The sequence below is a fragment of the Onychomys torridus genome, chromosome 8, assembly GCF_903995425.1.
Source record: "Onychomys torridus chromosome 8, mOncTor1.1, whole genome shotgun sequence".
NCBI classification, from domain to species: Eukaryota; Metazoa; Chordata; class Mammalia; order Rodentia; family Cricetidae; genus Onychomys; species Onychomys torridus.
Window position 1 is genome coordinate 91,022,737 of NC_050450.1, and position 17,876 is coordinate 91,040,612.

At 54.4% G+C, this 17,876-nt stretch overlaps 1 protein-coding gene across 1 annotated transcript; it reads right to left on the minus strand.

Annotated features, from left to right (window-relative positions):
• Positions 1 to 203: 203 nt before the first annotated feature.
• Plcd3 (phospholipase C delta 3) lies at positions 204 to 17,836 on the minus strand. Its single transcript, XM_036195312.1, has 11 exons — positions 17,549 to 17,836; positions 7,145 to 7,306; positions 6,828 to 7,056; positions 6,385 to 6,514; positions 4,632 to 4,860; positions 4,129 to 4,330; positions 3,883 to 4,027; positions 3,093 to 3,245; positions 1,363 to 1,509; positions 1,083 to 1,233; positions 204 to 337 (listed from the first exon to the last, which is right to left on the minus strand). The coding sequence occupies exons 1-11, from the start codon at positions 17,697 to 17,699 to the stop codon at positions 204 to 206; spliced, it is 1,833 nt and encodes a 610-aa protein (XP_036051205.1). The 5' UTR covers positions 17,700 to 17,836.
• Positions 17,837 to 17,876: the final 40 nt, after the last annotated feature.

Here is a 17,876-nt window from a genome sequence, read left to right on the forward strand (position 1 = left end):
TGAAAGTAGTTACATTTCGTTTTTTGAGACAAGCTCTCACCATACAGCTCTGACTGGCCTCCCAGGGCTGGGACTTTCACATTACCAAAAACAAAGGAACCTGCATTTCAGACAGACCTTTAAACACCAATGCGTTTCCCGCCTCTGGAAAGCAGTGTGGCTGCTCACTGCTGAAGTGCCCAGCCCCGCCCAGACTCCCCTGTTCATAGCCCCGGCTCACCCAACTGACAGCCTGAGTTCCACATCTCTTGGGGGTTATAGTTGGCCGAGTTCATCCGCAGCCCCATTGGGTACACTCTGGTCAGCTGATGAGTGTTGTGCCTGACAAAGCTGTTCCCTAGGGCAGAGTTAGGACCAGGATTGTGATAGAACCCAGGCTTCTGGGCCTGGCCCAGTTCCAGGGCCGATAGCCACCCCGCGTCACCCCAGCCCTCCCTCTCTTCTGACCTAGGGTGAAAAGGGACAGACAGAAGAGGTTGCTCCGGACCAGAGAGAGGCAGGGACACCTGGCAGCCACACAGCTGGATGCTTGCATTACCAGTAACCACACTCTTGACTCCCTACACTGAACACCTGGCCCTAGGCTGCCAGTCCACGTCACTCACCCTGCCCACGCCCCCAACCATGACTTGGGTTCCTAGAATTCTTGCTGTGGTCACACCACTGGGCCTTCTTCTAGCCTGTTCCTCCTATTTAGGGTCCTTTCCCCTTCGGCTTCCTCCTTCCTCCACAGTGACAAGTGAGAAGTCTTCTCAGGCATGGTATGCTCCAGGAAGCCTCCCTGATCTCATACCTCCAGGCTTTGCCAGCCCCTGCCACTAGCCTGACTGGTTAGCCAATGCCTTGACCACTAGGTGGTGAGTGTGGTGAAGGTAGCCCCAAGCCTCTCCCATTTGTGGCTTCTCCACCACACTGAACCTGGAGCCATCATTATCTTAGCAGTCTTTCCCTGGTCCTCCTGGCGTCCTCAGGTCCCCTTAAAGCCCCGTCAATCTTCAGAACATCAGGATCCGCATCCAGCCCCCAGAGCCTGCAGGGTTCCATGCCTTCCTGTCCCCAGATACCCAGTGTCTGGTTCCTACCTGCTTCCCGGGTAAACTTCCTGGCCTTGCGCTCACCGAGGGAGCCGACCTTGCAAGGCTGCGGTGGGCGAGGACTGGGGTTCAGGGTCTGCAGGCGGCTGGCACAGCAATACACAGCCAGTGCTGAGAGCTCTGGGGAGATCTGCTTGGCCTGGGAAACCAGCCACAGTGGGGATCAACTGGCTCAAGGCTTCTGCTCCCACCTCCCTTGCCTTCCCAGCCTTCCCCACCCTCAGCCCTGCAGTGGGACCCAGGCTGCTGACCCAGGTGGCGCACTCACTCGCCTCCTCTGCTCTGCAGCCTCCCAAGCCTCCTCTGTCTCCTCTTCCTCCTCCTCGTCATCTTCCCTGTCTGACAGCATCCGGCCATCCTCATTCCGAGCAGCTGGCAGCCTCTTTCCTTTCACCAAGACCCGGCCCTTCAGCTGCTGGAGAGGCCAAGGTAGACGGACAAGTGAAGGCAGGGGGGCGGGGGAGCCTGTCCGTTGGCACCACTGGGGGCAGCCTGTCAGTCAGCCACTACCAAGAGAGTGGCTGCTAGACAAGGGGGCGGGTGAGAAACAGGAGTGATGCTTCTAACAGGAAAAAGTGATCCCACCACAGGGCCATTGAGGGGAGGTGGCCAAAAAGGTGTCTGCCATTTGCCAGAATGCCACACAGCAGCCCTTACACGGCTCAAAGGCAGCTTGGGATCTGAAGGGAAGGAGCGCTCTTCCAGAAAGATCTTTTTGTTTGTTTGTTTTGCTTTGTTTTTGATTTTCTCTTTTGAGGCAGGGTTTCTCTGTGTAGCCCTGGCTGTCCTGGATCTCACTCTGTAGACCAGGCTGGCCTCGAACTCACAGAGATCCGCCTGCCTCTGCCTCCCGAGTGCTGGGATTAAAGGCGTGCGCCACCACCACCCGGTCCAGAAAGACCTTTCATGGAAGGAATGACTGCAACATATAAAATCACAATACCCTCTTGTGTGAGGTTTTTGTTTGTTTGTTTTTTGAAACAGTCTTATGTAGCCTAAGCTGGCCTAAAATTCACTATGTAGCCAAAGACAACTGACGTCCTGATCCCCCTGCCTCCACCTCCTGAGTGCTGAGATTAAAGGCCTGTGTCACTAGTCCTCACTTTTTAGCCTCCATCTCTTGATCCTTCTGTCTCCGTAAAGACAAGTCCCGGACAACGTGCTGATGTCACACTCATGACCAGCTTGGACTAAAGAATACCAGCTAATCATGGCTGGGGATACAGCTCAGTTGTCAGAGTCCTTGTCTGTCATGCAGGAAGCCCTGGCTTCTCCCTCAGCCCTATATAAACACACTCTTGTAACCCCAGCTCTGAGGTGGAGGCAAGAGGATCAAGATCATCCTTGGCTACCTAAAGAGCTGGAGGCCAACCTGGGTTCTATGAAATCCTGGCTCAACAGTAAAACAACTAAACAAATAAATGAGGACATCTCTGTGCACACACAAAAACTGGAAGATGGTTACTTCTAATGAAACGGAGTAGGGTAAGTGTGAGAAGCAAGCCTCCAGCCCGCCCCCCCCTGCCACCCCTTTCTGGTCAGTACTAGGGACTGAACCCAGGACCTCATGCACACTGGGTAATTGCTGAGTTGCTGAGCCTCACAGTCCTAGCCCTACTTATCTGCAGTCCTAAGCTGGTGGCATCTGGCAAGAGCAGATGGCTAGGAAGGGAGATCTAGGGGGAAGAAATGTCAATTCAGGCCGTGGAGGTGGAAGTGGCTGGACCTACAGGTGCCCTGTGAGAAGGGACACAGGCCAGGCCAGGCAGAGCAAGACATAGAAGGCCCAGTAAGTGGATGGGCTGGGTCCAGTCAGGGACAAGGAACAGAGAGCAGCCAAAAGGACAGCTGGATGGCAGATGTCAGCTTAGCTGAGCAGGCAAAGGTCCTGGCACAAAGAGGTGAGTGGTCCTGGGCCAGAGGGGCGGCATGAGTGAGCCAGGGGTGGAACCCCATCAGACCGACCCACCTCCCAAGCTGCAGGTCTGGGAGCATCACCTCAGGAGATGGCAGCTCCTCGGGGTTCTGGGAATCCAAGGCCTGTGTCACCAACATGTCTCCCAGGATGCTTCGAAGGTGGTGGGCCATGACAGCCTGCTGTTCCAGCCCACAGTGGTTCTCAAGGGATAGGATAACAGGATATGGGGACAGCTGTCGGGGGCAGGGGGCAGGGAAGACAGGTAACAGTTCAGAATCACCCTCTGCTGCTCCCTGCCCTACACAGTGTCCGACTCTTTCAAGACGGGCAGGAGGCAAAGGCAGAGCTGTGGGAAACCCACCCTAAGGGGCCAAGTCTGTAAGACATGGGACATACTGGCACCAAGATACATGTGGCAGTGCCAGCGGTCAGATGTGGGGTCTCTGGGAAAGAGTGGAGTGTTTGGGGACCAAGGGCAGCTCTACCAATGGCATCTTTATAATGTTCGTTCGGGTTAATGGCATGGACCGCGCCGGTGGTGTTACAGAGGCCGTCATTTGTTGTGTACCCAGATGGCTGCAAAGTGTACACAGGTGCCACTGCTGAACCTGAGCTGTGCTCTCAGAAGTCAGGGCTCAGCTGTCCTCCCCTAAGCCCCAAGGTTTCCTTGGGGGAACTTGGTGATGCCCATACATTTGTTAGCTGTGAGGATGGGAGGAGGGAGCACCCAATTCAGCTTTACCCTCTGGGCCTGTTATTCCCACAGCACTTGGTGAATGAACGATGCTCTGGAAAGGGCATCTGGCTATGGGTGAGGTAAGGGATCACTAGGAAGGCCCCAAGGCTGGGTGTGAGGTCCCAGCGCCTTACCGTGAAAGCATGGTCGTGCACGGCTTGGATAACATCTCGGAAGAGGATCTTGGAGGTGAGTGTGTGCCCATGATAGATGATGGGTTCCCCTCCGGGTCCCTCCCAGCAGTCAAGTTCCACACAGCGGCATCCCTGGGCAAAAGCCCTGCAATTGACAGACAGACGGATGGGCAGAGTGTGGGTATGCCACTGCCGCAGGAAATGCAGAGTGGAGCCCCGTGCTCTCACGGCCACCACTGAACCTACCTAATGTAGGCCTCAGTGCTGCTGGGCCCTCCGATCTGTGAGTCCGTCAGGTAGGTATTGTGAGAGGAGGAAATAAAATAGTGGGCAAGGGGCTGGCCCATGTCCTGGAACACACGCGCGTGGGCCACGTTCAGGGCCGCCCCCTCCGGCGACAACAGATACATGATGAAGCCATCCAACGTCATCAGCTCATGCTGCTTGGCTACAGGGAAGAGGAGGAGAGAGGGTGGGGCCACCTGGGGGCGGGGGCACATGTGCAGCTTCCAACAGCACCCGTGGCTCACTTCGTCATAACAACTAGGCTGCTGATTGGCTGCACGCACCGTGCCATCTAATCGTCCACAGAACCCCGAAGGGCAGACGTATTACAACGCCATTTTACAAGTAGAGGTGCGGGGCCTGAAAGAGGAGAGGGGGCCTGCCTGGGACAGGCAGTGACGGCAGAGCTTGCTGCCTAGAAATCCAGAGCTGCCTGGGATCGAGGCTGCATTGCGCTCCCTTACCTGTCTCATTGAGCTCATAGGTCTCGATGAGCTGCTGGGCACAGGCCAGGGTGGCACTGTCCTCTCCCTGGTCTTGCAGGAACTCCAGCAGCTCAGAGGCGCTCAGCACATGGTCCTCACCCGAGTATCGGTGGAAGATCGCCTCCAGTTCAGGGCGTTTCAGCAGCCTCCGCAGGAATGCCTCAATCTCGGCCCCCTCCAGACGCTCGTTGTTAGAATGGTCACACTCCTGGGGAATGGGGTGGGGTGGGGCTCAGAGGAGGGGACACTCTTGGGAACCTGGCCCTGACACACTCCATGAGCTTAACAGCTGGAAAAGCAGCAACCCCTACTTCCCAAGACTCCAGGTCCTTAAGCCCACACCCCTGAGTGAACTCCAGGGATCTAGAGTCTTGGAGTTCACACCTGTCCATTTGCAGCATGACCTACCCCAAGGATCAAGATCAGGATTTGGAACAAAAATGGCAGCCTTGTATGCCGGGCGGTGGTGGCACACGCCTGTAATCCCAGCACTCGGGAGGCAGAGGCAGGCGGATCTCTGTGAGTTCGAGGCCAGCCTGGTCTACAAAGCGAGTTCTAGGACAGCCTCCAAAGCTACAGAGAAACCCTGTCTCGAAAAAAAAACAAAAAACAAACAAAAAAACAAAACAAAAAACAAAAAAACAAAAACAAACAAAAAACAAAAAAGGCAGCCTTGGGAATCAGGACTTGTGCCGCAGGACCCCTTCCCAGGCATTCACTGTCCTCCTAAGATACCAGTCAGTGAGCAGAAGTGAATGACAGTAGTGCTCAGAGCAACCCTTGTCTTTGCAGGGCACAGGCTGGTCACACATAGCATCCACAGTCTCTGCCAATCAATGTTCAGATGTAGTCACCTGTGCACCCCAGAGCTCCCACACAGGCACAGGAAGGGGAGGGGAGGTCCTGCACTTTGGAGACTCAAGTGTGTTTGCTTGTGCTCCCATGGGCAAGCCATACAGTCCGTGTACCGGACGCGGTGCCCTGCAGCCTGAGAGATAGGAAAACGACTCTGCTGCTCAATTTGGCAGGCTCTGGAGGTGGCACCCTACTCCGAGCTCTGCCTAGTGGTGCCATATAAAGTTCTGGTCCTCTGGCATCAGGGAATGGGAAAGGCTTTTTATGTGTTTGAAGGTAGGGTCATACTTTGTAGCCTTCACTGGCCTGGGACTTGCTATGTAGATAAGACTGACCTCAATCTCACAGAGACCTGCCTGCCTCTGCCTCAAGTACTAGGATTAACGGTGTGCACCACCGCACCTGGCTGGAAAAGCCTAATTAACTAGTCTCAGGGGTTGCCTTACTGTAGGGAGAGGCGGCTCCCTCCCTACAAAAAAAGCTCGAGAGGTACCTGGGTCTGATGGTGTTTATCACAAAATCCAGCTATTCCAGAAGCTGAGACAGAAGGATCACAACTTCAAGGCCAGCCTGAGCTACATAGTGAGATCCTGTCTAAAAATAACCACAAAAAACCTGGATAGACTCGGGAGGCAGAGCCAGGAGGATCTCTGTGAGTTCGAGGCCAGCCTGATCTACAAAGGGAGATCCAGAGCAGACACCAAAACTACACAGAGAAACCCTGTCTCCAAAAAGAATAAAACAAAAACAAACAAAAAAAAGAGCAACAAGTACTCTTAAGCACTGAATCACTTTCTCAGACAACACCACCAACAACAACCTGGATAGAGTTAATGTTTCAGATGCTGGAGGGGGGGGGCGCAGGCGCTGAGTTCACCTTGAAGAGGCGGTAGGCGTACATGTCATTCATGTCCACGTTGACCATCCTAAGCAGACTCTTGGTCTCCTTGAAGCTCATCTTACTGTCCTGGTCAGAGTCGGCCCGGTGTAGATAGGAATGGATCCAGGTGTGTGTGCTCAGGAAATACCAGCGATAGACTAGGCCCCTTGCCCAGCATTAACGGGTTATCAGTACTTGGTCCGGGGTCCCCAAAATTAGGGACTGTACTTCCCTGTATGCCTGTGTGTGCGAGGGGGTTCCAAGGGCACAAGGGCAACGTCTTCACAGGGCCCCCAGTTCCCCAAATGGGGAGGTCCTTACTGTTTCATCCCTGGAGTGGGGATGGTGCCTTTCCTCACTAAGGGCCCAGGCCAAGCGGGAACTGTCTTCGCTGGTGCTCCTTAGGCCAGGCCCTCCCTCCTCCCAGTCCTGCAGGATATTGGTCTAGCCGCTCCCTCTGGCTCATGGCATCCAGGCGCGCCCGCAGCTTGGCCAGGCCTCGCACCCAGCGCTGAGCCTCCTCCGCAGTGGGCGCCGCCAGGTCCAGGTTCTTGCGGCGGCCCTTGAAGGCGATGGTGAGGCAGCGCGCAGGCGCGTAGGCGCCCCCGAAGCGCCGCAAGCCCTCCGACTGGTGGCCCTCCCGGACAGCCTCGATGTGCTGCACGAAAACTATGATCGGGGCGGGGTCAGAGGTGTCAGCCACGGCGCCCGCCGCTGTCCCCACCGCCCTGCCCCGCGCCACCCCTGCCCCGCTCACAGATGTGCTGCGAAGGCGCGTGCGGGACGCGCCGCTGGAACCACACGCTCAGGCCGTCCTCCTGCAGCCGGTACAGCCGCTCCTTGTGCCACGTGCGTGAGCGGATCTTGAGGAGCCGGGAGCCCCGCAGCATGGCCTGGACATCCTCATCCTCCGTCAGGCCTGCAGGGAAATCTGGGGCATTTGGGCCTGGCCCTGCAAGGTAGCATCCCTGGGGGAAAGGGGAAGCTCTGCCCCTGCACCCTCTCATTGTAAGAAGCCACATCACCACCGTCAGCTGCTTGAAGCTTTGCAGCCCCAGACACCTCTTCCAGGCTCGCCAGGAGGAGGTTTCCGCAGTCCCCAAGCCTGGGACTCGGCTCTCTCTGAAGATGACCCTTTTTTCCAGCCACCTCCACCGAAAGAAAGCTCAAGGGCTGGTGAAATGATTCAGTGTATAAAGATGGTTGCCCTGCACGCCTAGCAGTTCTTATCCCTGAGACCTTCCGACATGGTGGAAGTAGAGAGCTGACTCCAGCCAACTGTCAGAATTCTGAGTACAGGCCGGCATAGCTCGCTCTCGCTCTCTCTCTCTCTCTCTCTCTCTCTCTCTCTCTCTCTCTCTCTCTCACACACACACACACACACACACACACACACCAAAAATAAAATAAAATAAAAAAACTTTAAAAAACATTAAAGCCTCGAAGCTCATAATTGAAACTCGCAGCCGTCAGGAAGTCATCCCACTACTAACTAGCCCAATCTTGCTGCAACCCAAGCTCCTGGCCGCTACCTTCCCAAAGTCACTGGACCTCCAGAGCATCAGGTCAAGGACTCCAGGAGTCCCGTGTGGCTGATCTCCAGTCTCCTGGGCCACTGCATTGCAGGGCCTTTCTTCAGGGTCCATCTTTCTCTTCCTGTTTCCTCAAGCACCCTGGGAGTGGGAGGTTAAGAGGAGAGCAGAATTTACATCCACGGCACTGTGGAATAAAGTTCCTACCTTGTCACCTCCCAGTTACATGACCCTGGTGGCACTAACCTGAGGCTGCTCTAAGCCTATGTTCTCCGGGAGAAAAATGGAGACTCATGAATGCCTGATGCACAATCCTACACTCCCGGGTTACTATAGCCTGCCCACCCCTGCCCTGCAGGGTTCAGCCCATGCCAGCTCAAAGCCTGGAGCCTGTGCCGAGACATCTCCACAAGGAAAGACACCAAAGGGTCACCAGCTGGGACAGTAGGAGAGGGAACCAGGCTCTTTAGAGAGCCCACACCCTTCAGCTGGAGGGGACAGCCAGGAGTGGAGGAAGGCCCAGAGTTTCCAGAGGCCAGGAATCTGTGTCTGGATGGGAAGCGACCACATTTTTTAGTGTTGGCAACTAAATCAAATTGAAAAAGCAAAAAACTAAAACCACTGTGAGGTAAACAACAGTATTATCCCTCCTTTTTCTTTCTTTTATTTGTTTGGGTTTTTTCGAGACAGGGTTTCTCTGTGTAGCCTGGCTGTTCTGGAACTTGCTGTGTAGACCAGGCTGGACTCGAACTCACAGAGATCCACCTGCCTCTGCCTCCCAGGATTAAAGGCGTGCGCCACCACACATAACTTTATCTTATTAATGTGTGTGTGTGTGTGTGTGTGTGTGTGTGTGTGTGTGTGTGTGTGAGTATAGGTGCTGGAGGGGTCCAGAAGAGGAAATTGGTCCCCCGGAGCTGGAAGTACAGTTAAAGTGACCTTACACAGTCACTGGGAATTGAACTTGAGTCCTTTGCGAAAGCAGTCCGTGCTCTTAACCACTGAGCCACCTCTCCAGCTGCAACACCTCTGTGCTGCTTGTGTTTTCTTGGAGACAGGGTCTCCTCTGTAGTCCAGGCTGCTTGAATTTCACTAGGTAGCCCACCATGTCCTCCAGTTATGTCAGTCCACCTGCCTCAGCTTCTGGAGTGCTGGCATTACAGGGGTGAGCTACATGACCCAAACTTTATGTCTTAGGACTCCAAGGCTCCCGCTTGACCTACTCTGACCTGAGTCTGCCTCCCGCCCCACTGACTTTGTAGTGAAGGTCCTCTCCTTCTTTTCTTCCTCTTGTAGCTGATTTCAAGGACAAGCTCAGCTACCATCTCCTCCAGGAAGCCTTCCTGATTTGCCCTCACATTGGAGAGTTCTCCCTCCCTGAACACCAAAGGCACTTTTTCCTTTTTAAAAAGTTGAGCATGCTGGGCGGTGGTGGTGCGTGCCTTTAATCCCAGCATGGGAGGCAGAGCCAGGTGGATCTCTGTGAGTTCGAGGCCAGCCTTGGTCTACAGAGTGAGATCCAGGACAGTTACTAAAACTACACAGAGAAACCCTGTCTCAAAAGACCAAAATTAATTAATTAATTAAAGGAGCTAGAGAGACGACAGCTCAGTGGTGAAGATCACTTACTGATTCCCCAAAAGACCCAGTTTGGTTCCCAGCACCCACTTTAGGCAGTCCTGGGCTCATAACTCCAGTTCCAAAGGGACTGAGGTATTTGTATCATGAACACACACTCACACACACATAAATAAATAAAGTAAATCTTGGAAACAAACAAGGGGCAGGCATGGTGGTGCGTGCCTTTAATCCCAGCACTCAGGAGCCAGAAGCAAGCCAATCTCTGTGAGTTCGAGGCCCTGTCTGGTCTATTTGTCAAATTCCAAGCCATCTGCACCTACAAAGTGAGACTCCGTTTAAAAAAAAAAAAAAAAAGGAGGAAGAGGAAAGAAAAAACAAATAATAAAAAAAGGTGTGTCCCAAACCTCTAAACCCCGAATCCCAGCACTTGGGGCGTCGAGGCAGGAGGAATGTGAGTTCCAAACCAACAAGGGCGGGCAATGGCTCAGCTGTGAAAACACTTTCTGCACAAGCATGAGGAACTGAGTTCCAGTTCCCAGAACCCACATGAAAGCCGGACATGGCCCCTCGGGCCTGTAATCTCAGTGCCCTGGGAGTGGAGAGAGATCGCTCGGCTTCTTGGCCACCAGCCAGGCTCCAGGTCCTGAGAGATAACCTGTCTCAAAGAGATAGGGCAAAGAGTGATAGAGGACACACAACCCTCCCCTCTGGCCTGTGTGTGTGCATGTGTGTGTGTGTCTGCACACACACACCATCACCACCACCACTCAGGAGACTTTAATAGACCCAAGGGTAGAATGAACTCTTATCTCTCAGAGCCTGGCTCCAACTAATATTTATGGAAAGACTCCAAAGCAGATGGGCAGGCCAAGTGTTTTGAATTCTAGGCAACCCTTCCCTATCTTTCCTGAGTTCAGAGCCGACGCCTTGGGGTCTGGGTTCTCAGCGCTAGCTGTGTATTGAATTCTCCTGGAGCCAGAGAGGCCCATTCAGCAGGCATGGGCTGGCACTTGGGCATCTGTATTTTAAAATTGCACTTTAGGGCTTCCTGGCAGAGGGCGTGATCATATGTGCAAAAGTGCTTATGTGTGTGCCAGTGTGTGAGCACAGGCTAAGCAGCCAGACCCAAAGGTCTTCCTGGCTCCGCCTCCTCAATGCTGGGATTTTAGGTGTGTGCTACCACACCTACCTTTTAATGTGGGTTTCGGAGACTGAACTCAGGCCCTCATGCTTGCAAGGCAAGCATTTTATTGATCGAGCCCCCAGATTTACCTTACAGATTGAGGGTGATTGTGACTGAAAACCAAGTTCTCAGAGGCAGGAGGGGTAACCTGCCCTCCTCAGATATTGGCGGTTTCCCAGGAGCCTCTCAAAGGCTCCAGTCACAGTCCCGTTTCGTGCCCCTGGTCGGGACAAGGGCTAGTGCCCTGTTTCCATGCAGCTAGGCCAGGGGTCCCCAGACTCACCCCCTCCCCCGTCCCTCCTGTCATATCCCCCAGGCACCCTGAATGATCTGATCCAGAGAAAGAACAAAGGGAGCGTGGGGCATGCAGGGGACCAGTGGTGCCACCAGGCCTGGGACCAAAGCTAGCCGGGCTCACCCTTCCTTCACCCCCTCAGCCTGGAAAGGTTCCTCAGCTGAGGTCACCTCCCCTAGCTGGGCCAGTCCTGCCATGCCAAGCCTGTAGGGGGTGGGGAGGGGGCTGGTGAATGACTAAGCCCGGAAATGGGGGGTGAGTCACAGTGGGCCTGCTTTGTCCCCAGCCTTCTGCAAACAGGCCACTGAGGTCGAGACTGGCAGTCCTAAAGCCTACTGGCCCCTACTCCTGTGCTTACCCCCAGGACCTCTAGAGTCTGTTGGGAGGGAGCTACCCATCCAAGTGGCATTGGCCTCCGTCCACACTCACCCCTCAACCACACACCCATAGAAAAGTCAGCCAGAGCCAGGTGTGGTGGCTCACTCCAGAAACCTCAGCACTCGAGAGGATTGGGCAGGAGGAGTGCCAAGTTTGAGGCCAGCCTAAGCTACAGACTGAGACCCTGTCTTAGCCAAAAAGACCCTCTCCCAACCAAAAAAAAGACAAAGTCAAACAGAATACAGAGTGAGGGTCCATAACCAAGCTGAGCCAGGGGCTGGGACCCAGGTGAGTACGCCTCAACCCTGATCAGAGAGGGTGAGAGGGTCTCGGGGTATCAACAGGGACAACAAAGGTCAGGGGTAAGGCCAGCAGTAGCCCAGACCCAGGGCAGCGATGGCTGCCCCTCCACCCAGCCACCCGGAAACATATGTACGCCCAACCAGGCCCAGCCCCACAGGTGTCTCATCCACTTGAAGCTTGGAACAGGTGCACAGGCCTCCCACATCCTACTGTGTTTGTGGGTTTCCTACCTGACCCTGGGCTAGGACCACAGCCTCTCTCAACTGTGCGGGAAGGGGCAGCAGTCATGAAATCACAGCAGGAAAACATGAGGGTGGAGAGCCAGAGGTGGAAAGAACCCAAGAGTTCATCGGAGATGAACGGAGAAGCAGAGATGGATGAGTTACAAGGGAAGGCCAAACTTTCAGGAGGCTGAAGCAGGGTTTACCAAGAGTTCAAGGACTAACCTGGGCTACATAGCGGGAGACGATCACTAAAATAACATCAACCAAAACAACGATAAAAGTGAAATCTGTTACACCTGACACACACCATACCAAAGAAGTTGGGTCCCCGAGTGACACAGATCTTAGGACTGAGAGGTACAGAACCCGCAGACACAGAAAGCAGATCACAGGAAGGAGAAACGGGGAGTGGCTGCCTAATGGTTACACAGTGTCCTTGTGGGGCTAGAGAAAGCCTTAAACAGGTAACAATGATGGCCCTGGGCGGCCTCAAACTCCCAGCAATCTCCTGTGTCAGCCTTTACGTGTTGTGATTGCAGGCTCCTGCTATACCTGGCTAGGCTCTATGTTAAGCGGCTGAATTACATTGAACATGAATTATTCTCTCGAGCTCCTGAGGCGGGGTCACACAGCGGCTAACCAGGTGGTGGAGGTGAACTGAAGGGGGGGGGGGGGGGGAGTCTAAGCCCAAAAGGGCTGCCGTGAAGAAGGAAGAGGCACTCTGGCTGTTCAGTAAATGAGGGAACAGGGACAGGCTCTGCGGAAGTGACTGGGAGCCCAGGGGGAAGGGGCGCCAGGGTTCCAGTGGCTCCACCCTCCTCAGGCCTACGGTGTCCATCTTTGTCCCTCTCCAAGCCAGGACTGAGTTGCCTCAGGCCCAGGGCAGCATTGTCATCTGGGACTCAGACACTGTCCCTGAGCCTGCTGCTCAGCTGCATTCCAAAGGGTTCATCCAGACAGTGGTGAGGAAAGGGTATACATGCATACCTGTATATCCACTTGGACAGGGCCGTTGGGGTGGGGGGTGGGGCCTGTGCAATTCTCTCTGGGCAGCCAAGGTGGGAGGCAGGAGACTGCCTCCCACCAGCTAGAGAGGGCTCCCAGATCCTATGACAGACAGGGCACTGAAGCTCAGAGAGGGCAATGGTGAACAGTGGACGCCCAAGGCAGGGGCTGGGTAGTGGGCAGAGGCCGGCGGAGGCTGGTGCAGATGGGCTGTAAGGTTGTGAGCATTTAACAGAGGGTGTGTGCAGAGCAGGGTGTGAATATAATGGGGGAGGATGTGTACTTGTGTGTTTTTCTAGACCCGTGGGTAGGGCGGGAGGAAGGTGGGTCCGCGCCTGGGGAAGAAAGCAATGTGTGTGTGTGTGTGTGTGTGTGTGTGTGTGTGTGTGTGTACTGCTGCACTGCAATGTTAGTCAGGAAGTGCACACAAGGCTCTGGTAGGAGTGTGAGACATGCAGGAACAGGGCAGCCAACTGCTCCTGCCAACATGTGTGAGAGGGGAATGGGAGGCAGCTGCATTTCCATGAAGTGCTGGACTTTTCCACACAAAAGACACACAACACAACAGCCATGTTTCCAAAGACTTTCCTACCCTAATCCCTTAGCCAGCCCCATTGACCCAGGTACCAAGGATGTCCCCTGTTCCAGCTGAGGCCAGTATTATTCCATAACATCCCTGGGAAAAATCAAGAAAAGCAGGAAGTGTAGGCAGGGCTTCCCCAGAGGCCTGTGGGCCAGGGAGTTGAGGGTGTGGTACCTTCTGGGCTTGGCTGGGCCCGAGCAGGCACAATGGGGTCAAGGGATGAGGAGGTGGGGAAGCTATAAAGCTGCCCTGCCCTCCCGCCACCCAGTCCAGGTGCCTGCTACTTCTAAGGTCTCTCGAAGACCCGCTCCTGCCATGAGGCCAGCCCAACTCACCTTGCAGGGAACATCCTGGACAGGCCATTGGGAAAGTCCCCTCACCCAGGAGTGCTTGTCAAAGTGAGCAAGCTGGGAAGGCATGAACAAGATTGTGCCTACTCAGCTCTGTGTTCAGGGAGAGGATTAGGGTCTGGGCGGAGCATGAACGCACAGGCGCAGACAGGCTGGGGAGAGTGGGATTGCTGAACTAAAAATGGAGGCAATCCTTTACATGTGAATTTAAGATAAACAACAAATACCTTTTTAGTGTAAGCATGTCCTATGGGGCTGAGGGTACTGTCCAGTGCCTGTCTAGTATGCTCAAGGCCCGAGGTTCCATCCTCAGCACCAGACCAAGAAAAAGTTAGACATAACCATGGATTTATAATTTACATACACATTCTAGATGTAGACAGATACATCTCTATGTCCAGAATTATTCATGGTCTACCCAACGTTCAAATTAAGCATCGAGCATTGGTGGTACATGTCTTTACTCCCAGCACTCGGAAGACAGAAGCAGGCAGATCTCTGCGAGTTCGAGGACAGCCTGGTCTACAGAGCAAGGTCTAGGACAGCCAAGACTATACAGAGAAACCCTGTCTCAAAAAACCAAAACAATAATAAAAATAAAAACACCCAAAACCAAACCAAATGAAAGCAATTTAGCATCCTGTATTTCACTGGCCGCCCTGGGAGGCCGTCTCTGAGAACAGCAGGCCCTTCCCAGATGAACATCTCTTTGATCTCTGTGTTTAAAGCCTAGACTCTGGACCATACTGCCTGGGTTCGAATCTCTCCATCCCTTTTAGCTTTTGTTTTTTGAGACCAAGTCTCGATACATAGCCCTTACTGGTTTGGAACTCAGTATGTACACCAGGCTGGCCTCTCCGCCTCTCCAGGGCTGGGATTCCAGGCATGGGTCACCACAGCTGGCTTACCTCTAGCCTTGATCCCTCTCTGAGCCTGCTCTCTCATGGTAAAATGAAGCTCATGGCACTATCTTAAGGGACTGTGGAAGCTAAATGAGATGATACACAGAGCACATGGCATGAAGATCTGGAGGTGTTAGTACTCATTAATTATGATAATGAAGTGTGTCATTGGAACCTTGACTGTGGGTGGCAGGCAGCCAGGGTAATGGCTGCCTGGCAAAGGGCTTTACCCTGCCATCTCCTATCTCTCTGTCACTGAGGAGGACACATGCTCCAGAAATGACTGAGAAATAAGCAGGATGACGTCTGAGGCAAGCTCAGTGGGCAGTAATGTCCAGGCCCAGCCAGGCACTGCAGATGGCTCCCACTCAGCCTCTCTCCTCCCCTATGCTTGGCCTAGTTCCCTATGGTGGCTCCACAGGCCTTTTCCTCCCCCGGGTCCCTTGAGATACTCCCTGCTCCAGTTCCTTGACCTGAAATAAGATCTGTTTTCTCTTAGCCTGATCAGGGGTGATGAGGGTCATCTTGGGAGGGGCAGAAGGGGATGGAAGCTACCTTGGTAACAGGCTAGGCTTTAGCCATCTGGGGACCATGGGGCTGGGCCCTGGGCCCACTGGGTTTGTTTCTGCCTTATCCCCGGGCTCAGTATGGAGATCAGCATTGCTTGGGGGAAGTGACATTCCCTACACACTAGAATTCCTTTCTCTATGGTCACTCAGTAATCACTCAGCAGGACAGAACCAGCCAATGGTAGGAAGGGCACAGATGACATGCTGATATTGTACATAGTTCCACGATGAACTAGCCAGAGCTCCCGTGCAGCCCTGCTCAGCTGACTCCTGCCCAACTGAGCTCTCCTGTAATCATGTGTCTACAAGTCTCTTCTTAGCACACTATGTGCCTCTGGGGAAAACCTCAGTCACCCTTCTTTGCGGCCTCAGCCCCTGGCCTAGCACTGTGCCCATTGATGGGGCTCAGCAAATGGACAGGAGAGGAAAGGGCAGCTGGTGTGTGATAGCTTCATCTCTGTCTCCAGCAACATCCATAACTCCTAGGGGCCAATGGTTCAGGCTGCTTCTCCTGACAGCTCTGTTCTGCCTCCATGGCAGGTCACCTCACACGGCCAACCCCTAACCATGAGGTCACAGAATAGTGCCACCTCTAACCAGAGACTCCTGATTTCATAGTAGGGAGTCATCCCAGGCATATGGTGGCTCTGGATCCTCCTCCCCACGCCACTGCCGCCTGAGTCCCAATACCTCTTCCCAAGTTACTCCTCTGCCTCCTTCCAGCCAGTCCCCCTTCACCCCTGTTTGGACCACCCTACTTTCCATCCACTCCCCTAACTCAGTTACGGTTCCTGCCAGTGGCCTTTCTGGAACCCTTTCTGCCATCTAAACAAAGCGAGGGTCCTTCTGCCTCTCTCCCATCCACACGAGCATCCCTTAAGTTCTGGGGTTCATTGGGGTCCCCCTGTTTTCCCAGCATCGTGATCTACTCCCCCTTCCTCAAGGCCCATCTTCTGACTCCTTCACTTTGTCATTTAGCTCTCTGAGGGCAGGACTGTGTCTGTCTTGTCTGCCGTTGGGTCCATAAATATTGACCTCTTGAATGACTTCATGGAGGGCAGGATAAAGGTCTGCCTTAGGCATAGTGCTCAGAGTGGCTACCGATACATTCAGATAGAATGAGGAAGAGGAGGGGACAGCTGTGAAGGGAAGCCCAGGCTGGCATTTGGGACCCCCGAATTCTCTCTTGAGGTTGGCAGTTCCAACAAAGCTCTTCAGTTTCCAGCACTTTACAGTTTATAAAGCACTTTCCCTTATGCCCCTTGTTCAAGCCCATGAGTCCCATCTTGCCCTGACTGCGAGAGTGTCCGTTGTGACGGTACAGTCTGAGTGACCCAGACAAAATTCTTTGATGTCTGAGTCAGTTTCCTCCTCCATGAAATGGGGATTAGGCCACCTACCTCAGGAAGGTGAGTCGTGACACACCTGCAAACCACCACAGTATTGAGCTGACTCTGGGACTCCTTGAGAACTAATGACTTCACTCACTTCTGGAACCTAGACTGTCTCAAACCACCCCCAGTCATGCCAGGACTTTGTGGCTGCTCCTGGCAGAGAGGACCTGAGGGGTACAGGGCCGGCTTGGGAGTCTGGAGTCTTCCTGAGGCCATCTGTAAACGGCTCCTCAGGGTCAAGAACAGCAGGTGCTATGAGATGCCTGTAGACCTCAGGTAGCGCTAGAGAGGGAGGTGAGTGCATTCCCAGTTTTTAATGTATGTATTTTTTGTTTTTGAGATAGGAGTCTCATATCCCAGGTTGGGATATATGTATTAATTACTGTGCAGTGGAGAATGACCTTGAGCTTCTGATCCACTTACCCCCACCTCTCCAGTGCTGGGGGATTACCAACAGTAAGTTGATGAGCTGTTAGGAATGTGATACTGGGGATCGAACCTACAACTAGGCAAGCGCTCTACCATTTGAGCTACATCCCCAACCTAACTCCAAGATTTTATCTCTCACTCCGTTCTCTCGCTCCTGCGACCCTATCCATGCTCCTAGCCCAAATTCTCACTTCAGCACGGCCCGGCGGGCGGCTCCTGGTGAGACTGTAAGGGTATCCAGGCCTTCTGGCACAGCCTGGGAACATGGTGACCCCAGGTGTGACCCCCGACTGGAACGGCGCTGATGCTCTAGGTCAGATCCTCCCTAGCGCCACGCACCCTGGGAAGCCAGTTGGCCGGTACACCCACTCCTTCCAGGTCTTCCCTAGAGACAGTTCATGCCCACCCGGACCCACCCTTGAGTGTCACTGACCCATCTTCTTCAGCGCCCGCAGCCCGGGCCTCTTGGTGCCGCTGTCCGGTGACGCGGGCGAGGGCGGCAGCGCGAGGGGCGTTGCGACCTGGGCGGCCACCCGGGGTTCCTCGGGAGAGCGACGGCTCCTTCTCCAGCTGCCGCACAGCATGGTCCAAGGCGGGCCGGGGCGGGCCCGGGATCTGGATCTGTGCGCGAGGATGGGGCAACCGGCACACGGCTCGCGCCCAGCCCGGGCCCGGTGCGCGGTCCCGAGCGAAGAAACTTAGCGGCGCCCTGAGAGTCGGGAGGAGGAGACCTCGGGAGGAGGGAGAGAGGGAGGGACGAG